Source organism: Eulemur rufifrons, chromosome 2, assembly GCF_041146395.1.
Source record: "Eulemur rufifrons isolate Redbay chromosome 2, OSU_ERuf_1, whole genome shotgun sequence".
Classification (NCBI taxonomy): Eukaryota; Metazoa; Chordata; class Mammalia; order Primates; family Lemuridae; genus Eulemur; species Eulemur rufifrons.
The window spans coordinates 28,205,390-28,225,097 of record NC_090984.1 but is presented as its reverse complement, the minus strand read 5'-3'; the positions used below and the strand labels follow the sequence as shown (position 1 = coordinate 28,225,097).

The window sequence follows — 19,708 nt, the reverse complement described above, 5'->3', positions numbered from 1 at the left end:
TAATAAAATGACATAGGTGTTCTGTTACTTGAAATAATTCTAAATACAATTCCAGAAGAAGAGTTCAGAAATGTTTGAGCAGTGTGAGTATCTTTGAAATAAGTGCACAAGTTCTCAAGACCTAGAAAGGCAGTGTAATATGCTGGAAAGAGCACTAGATTAAGTCACAATTCTTGGGGTCAGATCCTAGGCTTCCACTTATTAACTGTGTGGGAACTACATCAGTGGGACTCTAGGATTCTAATCTACAAAGTGGATTGATGCTCTCTTAGGTCCCCGACAGCTTTAAAATCCCTAATACCAGCCTGAGCAACATGGCAAGATGGTATCTCTACAAAAATTTTAAAAATTAGCCAGCTGTGGCTACAGCATGTCAGTAGTCCTAGCTACTCAGGAGGCTGAGGCAGGAGGATTGCTTGAGCCCAGGAGTTCAGAGCTTCAGTGAGCTGTGATCCCAACACCATATTCCATCCTGGGCTACTGAGCAAGACCCTGTCTCTAAAAAAAAAAAAAAAAAAAAAAAATTCCCAACGTTGTGATTCTACTTTGAAAGTGGTTACAAATACATATAAAGGGTGTTAGGATTAAAGATGGGCCACATTATGAAGCTGCAAAATTTTGCCATTTTCTTTAAAGTTATGATGTGTTTTGTTAAATTTTATCTTATTACTTTGTATCACGCCTGTTCCTGGTTGAATCATTTTACTTTTATAGATAAGGATCCCAAAACCAAACTTTAGTTACCTGTGCAGAAACACAGAGCAGTTTACAAATCAAGCTAACCTGGAAGCTCTAGGGATTCACTTTCCCAATGTCAGACTTAGAGCTACAGTTCTGACTTCACAGTCTTGAAATGGCCATTTTCCCACTGATGTTAGCTCTCTTCTTCTAACTATAGATAGAAAATGGGTGAAAAAACTAAACAAGTGGATGAAAATAATGGCACAATTTTCAGTTTCATAATATGGTCCCTTCCGCGCTTCCTACAACCTTTCATTTATGCTTGTAACTGAAAACTCTACAGAGCTGTGGGCAAGGAACAATTAGATGTTCCCCTTTTACAAGAGGAAAAAAGCCACCAGAGTTTTACATCTCTGTCTAGAAGAAACTGTCATACACATGTAAATGTGAATAATGCCCGCAGAGCTGAGAATATTGCTAAGAGAAACCACATAAGGGTAATATTAAGTTATTAAAATTAGAATGTTTTGTCAGGACTGCAACATTGTCCATTGAAAATGTCCATTCTAAATACAGCTCTTAATGTAATTACAGCAATAATTTAGTTCATGCATTGGAGATTGTGAGCTTTTTTATATTTGCTAGATGGAATTCTGAAATTTAGTACTTGTCTGTCTTAAGGAGATCTGCCCTGCATGCAAATCTATAACTAGACAAATATTATTTCCTTTCCCAGCTTGCTCTTGGGAGGTTTCCATATCCTCAGGTAAGATTGTTCATTACTGCCGTTTGCCACTGTGACATTCATTCCTATGTATGAAGGTGCAGGGAGCAATTGTGAACATTTGAGCCACATACAAATAAATCTGTCCTGTTAAATTGAAAAGTGATATCTTAAAGGAGTTGTTTAGAAGTCTCTATTGATTTTTGATTTTTTTAAACTCTTGATGTTTTTTTCCCCCTTTGTTAAAGGTTGAAAGCGATCATCGTGCTCTTCCTTTGTGTGACATTTGAGATGTTTTTTCTTTTCCTGGTCCAGTACTTTGTACTCATATTGAGGTTGGAAGAGATACTCAGCCTTTTCTTGATATACTTTTTTGAGCTTTTGGATTCAATTAAAATTATTTGAGTTAAAGGATTAAAATGAAGGGTGAGAGTATCTAATCTAGGTCATTATTTTTGCTAGGCAAATAATGGGCCCCTAATTTTATATGAGTGTGATTTTTAATATATTCTTTTTAAAGATTTTGCTCCTTCCTATCCACATTTCTAAGACAAATACTGGCATTATACTGGCATTATGCTAGCATTGCTGACTCTAATATTTATAATATTTATAATTTCTTTAAGATTTTTATTATAGAAGGGTGCTAGCACTTAAAATGTAAAGCTGTTTTGTGGTTTGAAAATGATTCCCCAGTGTGTGTGGGGAAATAAGTGAAATGTCTAGAGGGATGAAAAATGAATGGTTTGACTGTTTTCCTCTGGTTGATTCTCACTGTTTTTCTGGCATCTTGGTCTGTACAGGCCAAAGTGCCTGGAGGCATGTCTGATTTAAAGGTGGTGTTGGTCTCTGCTCTTTAAGCATCTATTAACTTGCTATTATTATGCAAATAAGTGTTGTATTACACATACTAATTTATGCATGGTTAGATTATGCAGATGCATCACAAACATGGTTATTGAATAATAGGATGGGGCTCATTCTCCCTACCATCTTTATAAGCGGTTTTAAGCAAATTCTCCTGGTACCCATGTGGACATTTAAAGACTCTTCACTCACTAAAATGTCTCTTTCGTATTCTTTTTTTCCATAGTTAAAGCTATCAGATAAGGTTAGGTTCAAGAGTGTTAGTCTCACTTTTCAAATTTGTAGACTTCTTTGTTTAAACATAGTCTTTTTCTTAAAGACGAAATCTAAAATGTAATTGCTTGGCATGCATGCTAGCATTTGTAAGATTTTAGCATATACAGCCTTGCTGCTTAGCTCTAGGTAGCCCATCAAATTAAAACCACATTTTCAGGATTTATAGCTCATTAGAATATTTATCTTGGTAAGCCTTTTATTCTGTCAGTAATTTTTAAACAATTCACTGTTTGGCCAATTTATACAATCCCCTAAAATTTTGAAAATGAACAGAATAAGCCCTATACAATATATCTATCAAACAAGTCTTTGTAGAAAACTTGTAAGCCAATTAATAAAAATTCCAAAGATTGAAAATGTAGCTATATTCTTGAGATTCCTAATGTCTAGAGTAATTAATCAGTGAGATTTGGTAAGTGATGAGTCTAAGAAATGGATTGCCGTCGCATTTCACTAATGAAGCACATGAAGGCTGTGGTCAAATTTGGGAAGATGCTAATACCTTTGCAGTGTTGTTTTCCTGGATGTCTAAAGTGTATGTTTATTTAATCAGTCAAAGTTGGAAAATTCTAATACTATGCTGAACTCCCCAGTTAGCAATAACCTTTATGCCAGAGTAGAGGAAAAAACTGTATTCATTGAATCATGAGAGAATGTTGTCACCAAATTGGTACTTTTACCTCAAATAAAAGAAACAGCTTTGATGCCATCAGACCTATTTCCCAGGTCTTTCAACAGAAGTTTGGATGTTTCATTGCTAGAATCAGTAATGACTTTTGGTGGAGTTGGTATTTACTTTACAGACTTTGTACTGTAGAATGAAGGTTGGGAAAGGATATTTTATAAATGCCTTTCCTGTTCCTTCCTTTTGCCCTCAAATAAAGCACATGCAGAAGAAAAATGTATGTTTTTATAATATTACAGAGACTGGATTATGAAATAACACCTTCTCTTTGGCCCGTATTATCTCATTTGAACTCATAGCCACTCTGTGAGATAGCCTACCCTCATAAATTGGGCAAAACATGGCTGATTTGCTCACTGTTGAACTGCAGCTGGTTTGGTTTCATTGAATCCCAAGTGGAGTAGGCAGGAGTGAATCATAGATTCTCAGGGTTGGAAGGGGTCATAGATAACACTGAGTCAAACTTCTCTACAATGTCTCTGAAAAACAAACATCCACACTGCTTGAACACCTCTAGTAATAGGAAACTCACTGCTTCACAGAGCAGCCATAGGGTCAAAGCTATGTTCTATTTACCAAACTGAGGACTACCTCACCCTAATTATCATCCACCAGTCTGATCCTTGAACACATGAAAGCCTTTCATATATCCCTAAGATCACATTGTTTTGAATCCCTGTGTACTCAGGGCTAGGAACAGTGCCAGGGAATTGGTGCTATGAACTCAAAGTCAGATCAGGACACCAGATTTAAGAGTGGCCTATTGGAAAGAGCTCTGGACCAGGAGCCAGAAGATTAGAATTAGAACCCAGCTCTACCACCAGAACACCACAGACCTTCATTCTTGCTTTGTAACTCCTTGAGGCCTCGGTTTCCTCATCTCTAAAATGAGGATCCTGATACCTGCCTTTCCTGTCTGATTAGAGGAGGCATGCTGATCAAATGAGATTATCAACGTGAAACTACTTAGAAAAGTACCAAGGGCCATCCTGCTGGCCCTAATGTTGGGCTGCAGTACAAAACAGAATTTCCAACTGTCAACTGAAGGTTGCAGAGGAATGCTCTTAGCAACCTGCCAGCCACAACTGGAACAGAGCACAAAATGAGCAGAGGGTAAAGCTGGGAGGAGGGGCCAGCTTCAAGACTCGTCCTTCCCCAGCTCAGCATCAGTGCTGCTGACAACAACGTCATTAGCAGCCCCTCTTTCTGATAGTGACACAGTGTGTACCCAGTTGGGGCACAGATGGGGGAGGGGTGTTGGGAGGATATTAGGGAGAGTCAGTGGCCTGGGACCAACATAAATGTTAAAGGGCTGGGTTTTTGTTGAGATAATCTTTGTCGAGATGATCATTCTATATGAATTTCATTGTTTTGTGGGTCAGATGTTTGTTATTTGAAAGCACTATCTGTTTTAGTTTCCTTTAGGCCTTAAGCTTGAATAGCCTCATTGGCATGCAGTTTAGGAGTCTATAGGAAAAAGGGTTAGGAGCCAGTATAAATGCATAGTCATCTTACTATGACTTATAAGAAGAAGAACAGTGGTGTCTTGGAGTCATCTAGCACTTTTCCCACATACAGCTCCAGAGCACTTTTTTTAAATCTGACTGAGGCTGTACAACCCACCTATAGGGACTATTATTTCCAGCCTCCAGATGAACAGACTGAGGCTCAGAGACGTCAGGCACCTTGCCTTAGGCTGGAATGGATACAGTTGGGTCTGAACCTGCAGGCAATTAAACCAAATGAGTGGCTCTGTGACCTCTTAATTTGGTTGGCTCTTCATACCCCTGCTCTCCTTCCCACTAAGCCCCACCAACCCCTTCTCCTAGTTTGCCTTCTCTGCCCTAGGGAGACCTCTTGTATAGTTGGGAAATGCTTAGCATTGGAGGGTTGTGCTGTTGTAGATGATGACAAGACCATTCCCTAGAGCCCTTTTGCTTTTCTTAACGTGTGTGTTTTAGCAGAGTGACAGGGGATCCAGAGGATCCCAGTGCCATTAAATTCTAGGTGGCTGGGAAGTATATTCTGCAATAGGAAAATGAAATATTGCATTTTTAAACATCTTGCAAACAGTGCCTCAATTTCTTGAATAATTTGCTTTAATAGTAATCTGGAAAGATACGCAGGTCTGGACAAGGACTGGAGCTCTGTATAGTTAATCATGTAGATTCAAATTCAGTTGACTTAAAAAACATGACGGTGGGCAATGATTTGTTTAATGACACCATAATTTAGGAGAAATGAAAAGGATTGCCTGCTAAAAAATTGTCATCCTTCATTCAAACTTTACAACAGTGCCCTGCATTAGGATGATAGTAAATCCATTAAGGAGACTTCTCAGGGGATGCATCAGCTCTGGCATTGGGAAATTTGGTAAGCAAGATGCCACAGGAAAGTGAAGATAATACAAACACAAATGTATTTAAAGTACTTTTGCATGTATAAAAATATTGTTCTTCTTTTGGCTACAATTCCTGATCTTGGTTAATAAATTACATCAAAATGACCTGAAGTTAAAAAAGGGAAAAAATCTGAGCAAATAATGCCCCTGGTATTGTAAAGCTTTGAATGTTTTCACACCCCATTAATTTATTACTTCTCTTTCTTCATCTTTAAATTTCATTTTTTTTTTTCAAAAATTCCGGCTCCCCGCTGCTGCAGTGATTTTCATCTTGTTGTTAATTTTCCCTGCTCCATATGGAGCTCCAGACATTTCACCTGGAGGCTGTACTAGATTTTGCTGTAGTGATCGTACTTCCGGAGGCCAAAACTGTCATTTAGGGTTCCTGGTGCATCTGTCTGCGCCAGGCTTTTCACTGGCATGGGAGAGTGTGAATAACAAATTGGATGCACCTGAGATTCGGATGATTAGTGTGTTTTGTGAATCTCCACGACTTGTAAGCAGATAGCTCTGGGGGAAGGGGGGAGCTGAACAGCGACTGTGGGTGAATCTGTACTCACACCTTACATTTGGGGCTTTGCAAGGGAAGTGCAAACATCCTAGGCAGTCTGAGTGCAGAGAGAGTAACAAATATTTCATCCTGCCTTGTCATTGATTAGAAAAGAGCCTTTAATTTCATTTCACCCCATGTTGTGATTAATTTGCATTCTTTGTCAGAAGTTAATGGAGTTTTTTATGGTTCACTCTGAAATCCTTGAAGACATCAGACTTGATCTGATGTTTATACAACCGCCAGCGGAATTTTTTCATTTGATTGATGGCAAGCTTGATGTTATTCCAAACGGCTTTTTAAGCTGTTTTTAAGAATTATTTGAATAAAATGCAAGCAAGATATTGTTGTAACGACAAGATTATCTGTTAAAAATCTGTTTCAAATAAAGAAGATGATAAGTAGTAAAAAAGGATCAAAAAGATAAGAGAAACAGTGAATAGTGATGTTATTTGTTAAAAACACATAAGAATAGCATTCAAATAAATTATTGCAGTATATAGAGATCACTTTATTGAAAAAAAATACCATCATCTGACCAAATATAATAATTAAGGCTAAGGAAAAAGGAAAATCTGAATCTTTGGAATTTGAAACTTTTACTACCAATTGGCTAATTCTCATTTATTCTGCCAGCTTTTGCCACCAGTGTACAAAATAGAGATCTACTGTTCTTAACTCAAGGAGACAGGAGTGTCAGGTCTGCTAGCTGAACAAAATGATGACATATTACTTGTCTCTATAAAGAGGCATTCTTAAATCCCAATACAAGTTAAACATAGGTAGATAATAGAGGGTTTTAAGTGAAAAATGTTCACTCTTTGTGGTGTAACAACTGGCCTTTTCTACAAGATAGTACAGAAATAAAAATATCCTGTTGTTAAGACCGATACCCTACTCATTCATGGATAAGAGAAATGTGTGTTCACCCCTATACACTATATATCAAAGTATGAGAGGAGCTCTAGGTGGCATTTGCTTCAGAACCCCCTACTACTAACCAAGGAAATATGTTTTGCAAATGTTTTTTGATTATGGATACCATTCATTTGATTTGGGGGTTTGCCTTGCTTCAGCAGGTTCTTGCTTCTGTGTGATTGTTGCTAGTGAAACTTACTCATAGGTCAAAAAGCTACTTATCTGAGTACTTTCATTTAAAACAGAATAATTTATTTGCTGTATCTGAAAGTTTGCTAAATAATTGGGTGGTTTTAATTGAAGTTACTGCTTTCTGATCCTTGTATTAACATGATCTAAGGTCCTTTTTATTATATGCAATCCATATTATTGACCAAATTTGCCCTGTTTTCATTTAAATGTAAGCAGCTTGTCAAGGAGAAAATATTTGTTTAACTTGGCTTGGAAACCTGCTATTTTAATGTGCTTTGCTTTGTTTTTTTCAATTGGCAGACTGTCTTTTAAACATTTATTTTGTGGTAATAAATTGTGCTCTGGGTAGAGTATTTGTTTCATAATAGAGTAGAAAGCATATGTTCTAAAAACTATTTAAAAACATTAAACACTTTTCAAATGCTAATGTTGAAATACTAGAGTTTTTACATTTAATTTTGTTTGTTGTTTTAAAAGTCTTTGGTATATTGTTACTAATCCTGAAGTTGATTGTTTAATGTTGTTTTATATTCTATGTTAAATTCAGACCATAGTTATTATTATTTATATATAGTGATCATACCTGGAATTGCAAAATACCTAAAAAGTTTGCCCTTTTTGAAAAGAAGTATTTAGAATCTATCCTTTGTTGTATAAACTTTTCAAAGTTTAGAACATCAAGGATTTAAGTAAATTTTATCCAATTTTTGTATAAGGTCTCTAATCAAAGAAAAAAAGCAGTAGGTAATTACCCCAAACTTTACTCTTCTTTAACTGGCAAGAATTTAAAGGAACAATATATATGCAATTTTTTCCCCAGATTTCTAACCTGTGTGTTTTAATTCATTGTTTATTTTTGTCCTCACTATTTAGGATATAGGCATTTAAAATATCCTTATATTTCAAGCCATAAAATCAGATTTATGTTCCATAAAATGCAGAGATGAAATTTAAGTGACATGAAGATGTTCACTTATACACATTTGCTTCTTCCCAGGAATTTTTTAATTGCAATTGTCAAATTCTTCTCCCAATATCCATCAAATACTTATAATTTTATTTGCTTAGGCTATGCCAAAGACAGGAAGTAGGTTCCTAGCATGTCCTAGTATACAGAAATGAAAGAGAAATCATCCCCAATGTATGGGTAGAAATGTGAAATGTTCCGTTAAAGATAAATTACTTGTTAATACTTCAGTTGAGGTATGTGTACTTAGCCAGTTATGTTAGAGATTGCTGTCTTGTTTTAAAGTACTAACCTCATGTTGGTTTGGTTTTATAGCACCTTCTAAACTATTGTATGACATACATCTCAATTTATTTCAACATTTATTTGTCATTGAGCACCTACTCTGTGCCAAGCACTAGCAACACAAAAATGAAACAGATGCGGTCCGTGTTCTCAAAGAGTCTAGTCCAGAAGGGGGAAAAAACATAAAACAAAAAAAATGGCAGTTGATGCAGAAGGATCCCTCTGGGAGGTGGGACACTCTGGCCTGGAGAGGAAAAGAATGTGGTCAGCTAACATTAGGAAGCCAACAAGTTTTCACAGAATAGAGAGATGATGCTTGAGCTGAGGCTTGGAGGCTAGAAAGATGGGAAAGGATGTTCTAGGCACTAAAGTCAAAAGGAGATTCATCTGGTAAAAGATAAAGGCCTAAAACAGCATATTGTATTTGGTACCCTTCTAGTACTTTAACTGAATTCTAGTATTATTACGATCACTTCCCTAACAGTTTAGCAGTTCCCCTAGATAACTTTGAAAGCAATACCTGAGGGAAATAGAAGGGGGAGGGAAACGGAAGGGGGAGGGAGGAGTGGTAGAGGAGGGAGGTGGTATGTCAGGATGGAGATGACAAGTGTAGCAGGGCACAGATAAAGAAATTGGGTTTGAGGATTTTGTGAATCCCTTTGAGATGACCGGGAACCAATCTAAGATTGGAAGTCATTAAGATCTCTGCCCCTGAGGGCAATTGGCACATGCCTCTAGGGGGTTCCCTGCCACCCTCTATGAATTTGACTTGGAACATCATAGGACATTTTCTAGACTACTGGGGAGGAATTGTCATGATCAAATGAGAGCACTGTGAAAAATATAAGGTGGTGAACAAGAGCAAGGTAATAGTAGTATTATTTATATTTCCAGAAAGTACTTTAGGGATTTACCAGTGTAACTCTGAAAATATATGACCATGTCTCATGCCAGGTAGGACTAAAATGAATTACTTTTCTGATCCCACAAGAGCCTTCCTTTGTAGTCTTTCTTTTTTGAGTTATAATTTATCATTCACAATTACCATCATATGTAGAATTATATACAGAACCCAGTCATTTTTAGTTCGGTAACTGGGGACTATGATTTTTTCACAATTTTTAAATAATCAGTTTAGCCGAGAAATAGAATTGAAGGTTAAAGTAATAAACTTAATATCCAATCTGGCTTTCAGGTGGTGGCTTTGCCGTCATCTCTCCCCCTTAGGCTCTGTGGTCCAGGAGGCCTTCCACTTTCCCCTCTTTGGTTTTATTGGTGCAGTCTGTTACTTTGTGGAATCAGAATTTCAGGATTTGAAGAGATCTTACAATGATCTAGTCCAACTCTTATTTTAAAGAGGAAATGGGAGCCCACTGCCATTAAATGACTCGCTTATGATTACCAAGTATTCAGCAACGGGGTCAGACTGGCTCCCACTCCCAGTGCAGTGGTCTTTTCACTCTAGAGGGATGTTGGGGAGGGAAAGTGAGATAAGGCACCCAGAGGTTTTGAGCCTAAATGGCCGTCCTTATTTTACACACCCATCCACTCAAGTACTGCCTCCAACTGGTGTGTCTGCAGAGATGGAAATTACTGTCCCACGATGCTCTATGCCTGCCAGGTAATTGCTGACTAGATATGGATCCCTGGGGGGAAAGTGGTCCTCAACAGCAGTAGTAGCAGCAGCAACAGACAAAGACATCAACTTTTATTATACTCCAGTGTTTTACTTATCACCATTCAGTATAGAAAACTTGGGTAGATTTGGGGCTAGGGGCTCATTGGCATCCAAGTTAAAAAGGGGACAGACCTGGCCGAGCTTTGTTTGAGCACAGATTACTTTTTAGATGTTTAACAGTTTTGGATTAATGCCTGGGGCATTTGGGAATTCTTCCTCAACTAAAATGTTAATGATGCTAAGAACCCAACCCTCTTTAGTGCCAATAAAACAGACAAGCTAAGTTCATTGAAAAATCAATGAGTTGCCTAAAAGGAGCAAAGAGCTGATTCAATTTAGGACTGGAGATTGCCAGGACACACCAGGTAGAAAGAGGGTCCTAGGGACTGCTTAGGAGGCAGGAAAGGAGGCACTTGTCTGTTTATGCACAGATCCAAGGTGTCATCTCCAAGGAATTGTGGGAAACCAAGGTAGCCAATTAGAAGCAAGTGTGGACTCTGTTAGGTTGTACACTGTCATGGTCTGCAGATGGGGAGGTCTCCCATCTGGGGGTCTCCGCCCTGGGGAGAAGGAAAGAATAGCTGGATAATGGAATAGTCTTTTGAGAGAAGGAGCTGTTGGCCTGTAGGCTCATAGGAGGAAAGACCAAAGGGGGATAAAGAAGCTCATCTTGTTTTGTTTTCTGTTCAGAAACAGGTAGCAGAGAGCACCCTTCTGGGCATGAGGAGACCTTGACTGTAAGCCTGGTTGGTAAAATACTGTAAACAAAAGAAAGTTCCTGGCCAAAGACCTCCTTCCAACCCCAGCTTTTTGGACGGCCCTATGCCTTCTTGGTAACCAGGCAGCTGGAAACACTCAGTGACTCAGGGCAGAAGGGATGGGAGACAGCAAATGACACACCCAACAAGTGACAAATTAAGTCACTGACAATGTATGGTTTCCACCCAAACACACGCACACAGCTAACCTGAGTTCTGGTCCTGACCTTTCTTTTCAGACCTTAGTCTCCTCACCTGGAAAATGATGGAGGTACCTTAGGTTAGTGATTTGCATGATTATGGGAAGACTCCCATCACAGGGGAGATGGGTATCCACCCACACATATCCACACGTGTGTGCACACAACCACAAGAGCAGCTCTGCTTCTATCTGGTAATTTTTTCAATGCGTCTAAGTAATATCTTATTTGAACCAAGGGTTATTTGGTAAACAGAGTATGAGAAATGCTGGACTAGATATTTCTATGGTCTGCTTTCATCTTGTATCAGGACCTTCTTCTTTTTTTTTTTTTTTTTTTTTTTTTGAGACAGAGTCTCACTCTGTTGCCCAGGCTAGCGTGAGTGCCGTGGCGTCAGCCTAGCTCACAGCAACCTCAAACTCCTGGGCTCAAGCGATCCTCCTGCCTCAGCCTCCCGAGTAGCTGGGACTACAGGCATGCACCACCATGCCCGGCTAGTTTTTTCTATATATATTTAGCTGTCTATATAATTTCTTTCTATTTTTAGTAGAGATGGGGTCTCACTCTTGCTCAGGCTGGTCTCGAACTCCTGAGCTCAAACGATCCGCCCACCTCGGCCTCCCAGAGTGCTAGGATTACAGGCGTGAGCCACTGCGCCCGGCCAGGACCTTCTTCTTTTCCACACCTAGCCATCTTTCTCATCACCATCTCCCCCTGAGTACTCCCTAGGAGTTTATTGAAACCTCATTTTACTTATATCAAAATATGGCAGATGTGAACTAAAACTCTGAAACAAAAGTCAAACTTTGTCTAGTTCGTTTTTTGTATATATATAGAGAGAGAGAGACTCACAGCCAAGAATAGTTCATTCTTGATCCATGACTTCTTTTCTTTAATTCTATTTTAAATTTCATTTACAGTCAAGCCAGTAAGACACATGTTAATTAACAAGATTATGTGTGACTACATTTCAAGATTCTTTCCTTTCTTATCCCATATGAACACGTATTGGCTGCAATTGCAGCTGATCTCAAAATCTCAGCAGGCCACACAATGTTGTCAAATATATCATGGTTTGGGGGGGAAAAAAAAACAGTAGTATGTGAAGCCGAAGCCAATGAAGCAACCTTTCGCGCAATGCCAAGAAACATCACCTTGGGGTGGGGGCAGGGGGGAAGGCTATCTTAGAAATCTGTTAGAGCCTTGAGGGAAGAAAGCAAAACTCCAGAGAATTATATTTTGTTCAAATGCTGAGTGACATTTAGAGGAGAGTACAAGCCCTATGCTTAAATCTTAGCCCTGCCACTAAGTTTTGGGGACCTTAAATAAGTCACTCGTTTTTGTGGACTGGCAGTTGTATCTTATCCGTCTTTTGGGTCCTAGAGTCTAGTACAGTGCCTGGCATAGAGTAAGTACTTGATAAACATATATGAAATCTATGACATCATTTTTTAGCCGAAGTTTATTTTTCACATGTTGGCAGAGCAAATTTTGCAATCAGAAGGAACCAAGAGCACATATGCTGAGGTTCTAAATTAATTGTTTTGTCCCCTTTCTTTCTTTCTGTATCCCATCCTTGCACTCTACCCTGCCAGCATTAATACCTAAGGATATGCACTTCTGAGGAGGTGTGATAGTTGTCTTCAGACATTTGAGGGTTCTCAGGTCAGAGAAGATGTGGATTTGCACTGTCAGGAGGATACAACTGGGGCAAGGGAGGGAAGGGACAGTCAGAAGACAGTAAGCGCCCCATCACCAGATGGATTCAGATTCAGACAGAAGCCCCATCAGCAGCAGTGCAATGAAGGAGGGATTCAAGGATCAGATCTGGGTGGGGAGCCAGATTGGATTTAAAAATCTTTAAAATCCTTTCAGACCTCAAGACTCTGTGATTCTCCTTCAGTGCCGGTCAGGCCTCTCCTCAGCCAAACAAACAAAAGAGGAGAAGCAGCAGATAGAAACTTCTTCAGCCTGGCCCAGGTTCTGTAATTGGTTTAATCATCCACACATTTTGACTCTCAAGTACTATGTCAGTATGAAACAGAAGAGTACAGGAAAAAAGTGTTTCTTTTTCAGCCCTGCAAGATTAATCTACTTCTCTATTTTCTGTCAGTTGAGCTAACTGTGTGATACGGCTATCAAAAAAGTGAATGCACTTTTAGCTTCCATGAGTTTCTGCTATATGGTGTGTATAGTTCCCAGAACAAGGTGATGTAAAGCCAGTCAGTCCAAGGTCTGTGTTCAGGTGTGGGCATCACACTTTATGAGGAATGTAGAAATATGGAAGCAAATTCAGAGAAAGGTGACTGCAATGGTGGGGAATGTGAAATCATGCTTGGATCCCTCAGACAGCTTTCAGGCTGAGAAAACTCAACTCAAAGGGACCTTAACCGTAAGGGGAAATTATTGAATTGCATGACTGAGAAGCCTAGTCTTGCTGGTGTTAGGTAGAACTTGGTCCAGCAAGTCACCTGGGGCTCTCGGCTTAGTATGCTTCTCCTTCACAGACCAAGAATGACTGTTGAGGCCGGGCACAGTGGCTCACGCCTGTAATCCTAGCACTCTGGGAGGCTGAGGCAGGTGGATTGTTTGAGCTCAGGAGTTCGAGACCAGCCTGAGCAAGAGCGAGACCCCGTCTCTACTAAAAATAGAAAGAAATTATATGGACAGCTAATAAGTATATAGAGAAAAATTAGCCGGGCATGGTGGTGCATGCCTATAGTCCCAGCTACTTGGGAGGCTGAGGCAGGAGGATCGCTTGAACCCAGGAGTTTGAGGTTGCTGTGAGCTAGGCTGATGCCACGGCACTCTAGCCCGGGCAACAGAGTGAGAGAGACTCTGTCTCAAAAAAAAAAGAAAAAAAAAAAAAGAATGGCTGTTGAGGTTCCTGGAGCAACCGGTGTCCTGCCTGAGAGGGGAAGAGCGGGTCCCTCTTCCCCACAGACATCCAAAGGCCGTGGACTTCAGTTGATTGGACCAGTTTAACTCCCTGTGACCAGGGGATTTAAATGGTGCTAATTTAGGCCTGAAGCATGTGCCACACCCTAGAACAGGGCCTTGCCGGGGGGGGGGGGGGGGGGGGGGGGGGGGGGGGGGGGGGGGGGCCGACATTGTTAGTACCAGAGGGGAGGAGGATAGAAGGCCATCAAAAGAGCTGATCATAAGGAAGAAAACAGGGATGTTTATTCAGGAAGGAAAACATTATGGAGACATGACCGCTATCTTCAAATGTGTAAAGAGCTGTCATTAGACTTATTTGCCATAGCTCCACATCATGGGCATATCTTACAGGAAGACATATTTGGACTCAAAATAAGAAAGAACTTTCTAACAATTTAAGTTGTCCAAAATAGAATCATTGGAATCTCATCATTGAAAGTCTTCTAGCAAAGACAGAATATCTATCTCTTTGGGATATTATAAAGTGAATTTCTACACTGGGCAAAGAACTGGACTAGGTACCTTCCAACATCATTCTAGATTCTACAGTATGTGGAGAATGTAAGCTAACAGAGATGCAAATTAAATGATAGTGCCAGAAAAACACTTTCAGAAATTTTGAAACATTAAAATTTTGTTGTAGCAGATTTATTTGACCATAAAGAGCGGCGTAGTCAACAGGCCTTTCTCAGAAAAAGCAACAATCCCCCCGCCCCCGCCACTTCTCCTGCCTCTACACACAGCTAATGTTCTTAAACTGATTCTGAAATAAGGCCACCCTTTTGGGGGACAAAGAAAGGAGAAAATTTTAATACAGCAAACGTCTAAAATCTTCCTTGAAAGGAAGGTGCTTAACGGTCTCCTTGGCCAGACCTTGTGCCATTAGGGAAAAGCTTAATTTTGTAATTCACACTGATCATTTTAAGTTATGGTTCTGAGCCTCTGCTTTTCTCACAAAATTCACATCTAAAAATTAAAATGTTCATTTACCCAGAGGAGGATTTACTATGGCTCCTATACACTTATGTGGGATGGGACGTGAGCCATGTCAATTTTAAATATACAGAGATAAAAGAGTATGGACTGGCAACCAGTTTTTTTTTTTCCTGCTCACCTACTGGCAGACCTAGCAAATGAATAATGTTGCACCATATCTTGATGCTCCAGCTGTTGTATTTTGTGTGAAAATGCATTGTCCTTGATACTCAGGAAGCAGTGAGAGCCAAGTGATCTAATTTATGGCCATGGTGATTTTCTGTCTGGTCCCATCTGAGCTATACTCTTCTTTAGGCATCTTAGAGCCTTTTTATCCCACCCACTGTTTGCTAAATTCTGAGATATCTAGTTTTCACTTTTCAAAACTGGTCACTCCTGAGCATAGCATCTCAGCTGGAGTCTAAGATAGGGGCCCGGAGGAAGGTGCCAGTGAGTTGATCTTAGACTGTGGGAATCATAGTGACTTTCTTTTAACCTATCGAGTAGCTGCCTGCAAAATCCTCTTATGACTTCTTTTTAGGCTCTTTGAAGATATACTAATAGACCCACTGGCATGATAAGAACTTGAACAAGGACAGATGCTAAAGAACAGGAGAGATAGTCTGGAACAAATGAATTAATACATGTTCATCCTATATTATTAGAAATAATATATATTATCCATTTATTGTGTCTCCTAATGCAGTCAGTATCTAAAAATACTAGTTTGCCAAAATTCCCATTTGTAGTTAGCCAGGGAAAATTTTGTTCTATTCTTCTTTTTTAAAAAAACAGTTGCTTGGGAACTCTTTTTTTAAGTTAGTGGTACAAGGCAATGTATATAAAGCTTGTCATGTGCAAGGGATTTTGTTTTTCTCATTGAAGGCTCTTTGAGACTTGGACACTGTTTTTGCAAGTTATAACAGGATGGAGGTGGTGTGTCCCTAAGTTTTAGCACCCAGCATAGTGCCAGATACAATTAGATTGAATGCCAGTACCATTTCTCCCTCGAATAGGAAAAATAGCTCCTGAATGGGAGGCTCTGCCTTCAAGGAATCTTTGGGTTCCTCTAACTCCTTTCTTTGTTTTGTAGATAAGATCCCTGAGCCCCAGTGAAGGGAGGGGGCTTCTGAAGCCATGTGGATCTGACTGGAATTCCAGGGGTCTTTCTGACTCCCAGCTTCATGTATTTTCCCCACAGCAGGTAGCCTCCTGAGTCAGCTGTCAAAGCCAGGCTGGGCTCTATCTATGACCTTGAGCACTGCTCCCCTGTGAGCCTCAGTTTCCCTAAAAACAAAGTGAGCACATTGAACTAGATCATTTCTGAGTTCCCTTTCATTTCAAAAATTCTTCAGGTCATAATTCTTCATTTAGAATATGAAAGTTTCAGTTTTCCATAATCTTTGTTTGTGTTTATTCAGGATTATAGTTTAATGCATCTGATTTAAAAAAGAATCTTTGCAAAATAGCTATAATCTCTAAAATCTGAAGCTTAAAAAAAAACAAAAGAATAAAGAGTTCAACACTGAAAGCTAGAATATGATGCCAGTAGCACAACAAATGAAAACACCATTCTTTAAAAATTTTAACTGTGTAATTTAATTTTATATTTCTTCTTTCTATTTAAGAGAAAATAACACAAGCTTGAAAAGCAGTAAATATGTAAAGAGAAAATTTGTCAACTGATATTGGAAGATCTGACCTAGGTCACACATAAATCTCCCAGACAAGAGCTGCAGGGCAAGCCATAATTTCAGAGAGTAAAAGAGAAAATGAAAGCTATAGCTGGTGTCTTCTCTAAGTTACACAGGTGAATTCATTTTAGTTTTCTGATTGTATCTCTGAATATAATGTAAAAGATCTGATAGCAAGGTCTGTTTTACCCCTGTATGTAAAAAGTACCTCTACAGAGAGAGAGGCATAAAGTGAGACTTCCAAAATTGCTTTTTATCACTGTTGTAGTCATTGACTAAATAGTTCAGGCCCTACAAGCCAACTTTTGCATTGGCGATTTCTTTTCCAGGATCATTTTTCACAGTCATAGGTCATGTTATAGGAGTTTTCTAATTGCTACCTGTATGGTCCTTGCAAGAAAATATTTGATAAATGTTACTATAATAACACCAAGACCTAACTAATACTTGTGGCTGCCTTTTCTGAAGTAATTCTTCCCTGTTTAAACACATATGATCTGGCTTACATCAGAATGGGGCATAACTGTCCCCTGTTAGTGTGGTTTTAAATCTTGGATGTAATGGCAGATGAAAGAAAAAAAGCTATGCCCAGAAGAGGGAAGAGGTTCATTTAATTAGTGTATCAAAATCCTACTGGTTCTAGAGACTGATTAGCAAAGTACGTGACTGGAGCAATTACTGTTCTGTTCATTGTCCCAAAGTACTAGTTAGACATAGAAAACATTCAACAGAAGCAAAATGTATAAGCAGGAATGTGGGCTTGGACAAGTTAGTTATAAACAGCATTTCATATGTTGTGAGGGGCACACAGTACATCAGCCCTAACAATATTATTGTGTTCCTCTGAGCCCTGCTGTCACGGCCAAGCATTTGGAAGGCAGACCCAGAATGAAGATAGGCGTTTGCAAAGCTAACATTTTATATTGAGTACCCTTAGTACCACTTTTAATGTGCTATAAAACTAGGGGCTTCACTTTTTCATGAACTGTGTGCAAAAGCAGAGGCAATGACTGGAGGTTGACTTTGTTTGGAATTGTTTTATGGTTGCTGCGCCTGTACAGTAATGTGATCTTGAAAAAGGTAAACAACAAAGAGTTTAGCAGTGAAAAATATGCCTAATATAAATACAATCGAGTACATGGCAGTTCAGAATTTGAAAAATACGACTGTGGCATTAAATTTTCTGGTGGAATTAACGGAGGAACAGAATACAGCCTTTGAGGCAATATATCTGAGACAGAGAAAGGAGATAATACATCTAACTCTATAGTCTGTGTGGCATTCATATAAAGAAAGGCACAGTAGCTTTATTTAATTGAGAAAATGAATCAATTACAATGATGTTACATCATCAAATTCTTGTGAAATAGAAGATATAAGTCACTGCATTGTGTAACACTGTTAAAAAGTAATTGAGTATCTTAAACATTTTGAATCAATTTCAGGTACTGGCGCTGCTACCTTAATACAAAATTTATGAAGATGATTTCATATAATATGTTGCTATCAAAACTGTGTAATAAAAACTGGTAACAATATCTCTCTTTAAAAACCTGGGCAAAACGGTATAGTTATAAGATCATAAAAAAAGACTCTGATATTGCTGTTTTTCTCTTTCTTGTAGTAAAGAGCAAGCATTAAAATAGTACAATTTTAAGTTCTCTTAGACTGTGCATTTAACCCACAGAATAGGGCAAGGTGGAGAACTTCTCTGAGATCTCGGTTCATGAGGAAATTTTCTCCCCTCAACTCATTTGATTCACACAACTCATATGTTACTGGGGACAGTTTCTCGTAATCCATTCCTGAATTCGTTTTGAAACCTCTCATTTCGAATGTTTGCTGTATATTTTCCTCAGAGAATATTATAATCCCCCTGACTCTTGGACATTTGTGAAAAACACTCTCTTGATGTCAAAAATGGATTTCTAATTCTTTGTTCATTACAAACAGCTCTCCTGTTGAAGTAGATATATCTTACTGAGAATGTGGGGGCAGGGGGAGTATCCATGTGTGCTTGAAAAAAAAAAAATAAAAGCAAACACCATAGATAACTCATAGGGGAAGTTACCCTGGCTTTTCAAGATTATTCTAAAGGTGGTATAGTTTGTTACTAAACTCCTCAGCTGCTCCAGGGTGGTAGTTAACAGCCCTGCCTCCCCTTGTAACATAAGTTTTTACCTTCACTGTGTGTGCCCGTCAATTAGTTCCTGATTATTAGAGAGTACATGTGGTGTTTGTTTTCCCATTCCTGAGATACTTCACTTAAGATAATGGTCTCCAGTTCCATCCAACTTGCTGCAGAAGATATTATTTCATTCCTTTTTATGGCTGAGTAATACTCCATGGAGATCAAGAAGGGAGGAGGGATAAAAACTTACCTGTTGAGTACAATGAACACTATTCAGGTGATGTGCACACTAAAGGCCCTGACTTAAGCATTATAAAAGGTATCCATGTATCAGAAAAATTTGTATCCCCTTAATATTTTGAAATTTAAAAAAAGAACATCTTTATCTATGGAGCCTTGTCCAGAAGTACTCATTGACTGGAGGAACCAGAAGGAGCAATAATTCAGGGCAGCACTATGCAGGAACTATCTAGGCTAAGAGCCAGCAACCTGGGACACAGGTTTCCGGGAGGAGGTGATGAAGAGCCACGAGCAGTGATGAGAGGGCACCAGGCTCATTTGAGAAATACATGAGAGAGCTCTTTTTAAAACACTCAAGCACTAGGTGGAAGGGTCTGCTGATCAGCCACATGGTTGCAGAAGAAATGCAGAAGCATAGCTGCAGCCCTTGAGAAGCTCACGGTCTAGTTGAGAAGAAACAAAGTGTCAAAATTAATACCTTATCAACTATACCACGCCAAGCATAAATGTGTGCAAATCCAGTTGTTTTTAAATAATGTGAAGATC

The 19,708-nt window shown here is 39.1% G+C and overlaps 1 protein-coding gene across 5 annotated transcripts in view; it reads left to right on the top strand.

Annotated features, from left to right (window-relative positions):
- Positions 1–19,708, top strand: part of MAP2K5 (mitogen-activated protein kinase kinase 5) — a 242,706-nt gene that overhangs the window by 159,818 nt on the left and 63,180 nt on the right. For 3 of the 5 annotated variants that reach the window (XM_069458436.1, XM_069458428.1, XM_069458462.1), the window contains one exon: positions 1,418–1,447. The exons of the other annotated variants lie outside the window; for them this stretch is intronic. In XM_069458436.1, the coding sequence (XP_069314537.1) occupies positions 1,418–1,447 (30 nt within the window). The remainder of the gene's footprint in view (positions 1–1,417; positions 1,448–19,708) is intronic. 5 annotated transcript variants of the gene reach the window in all.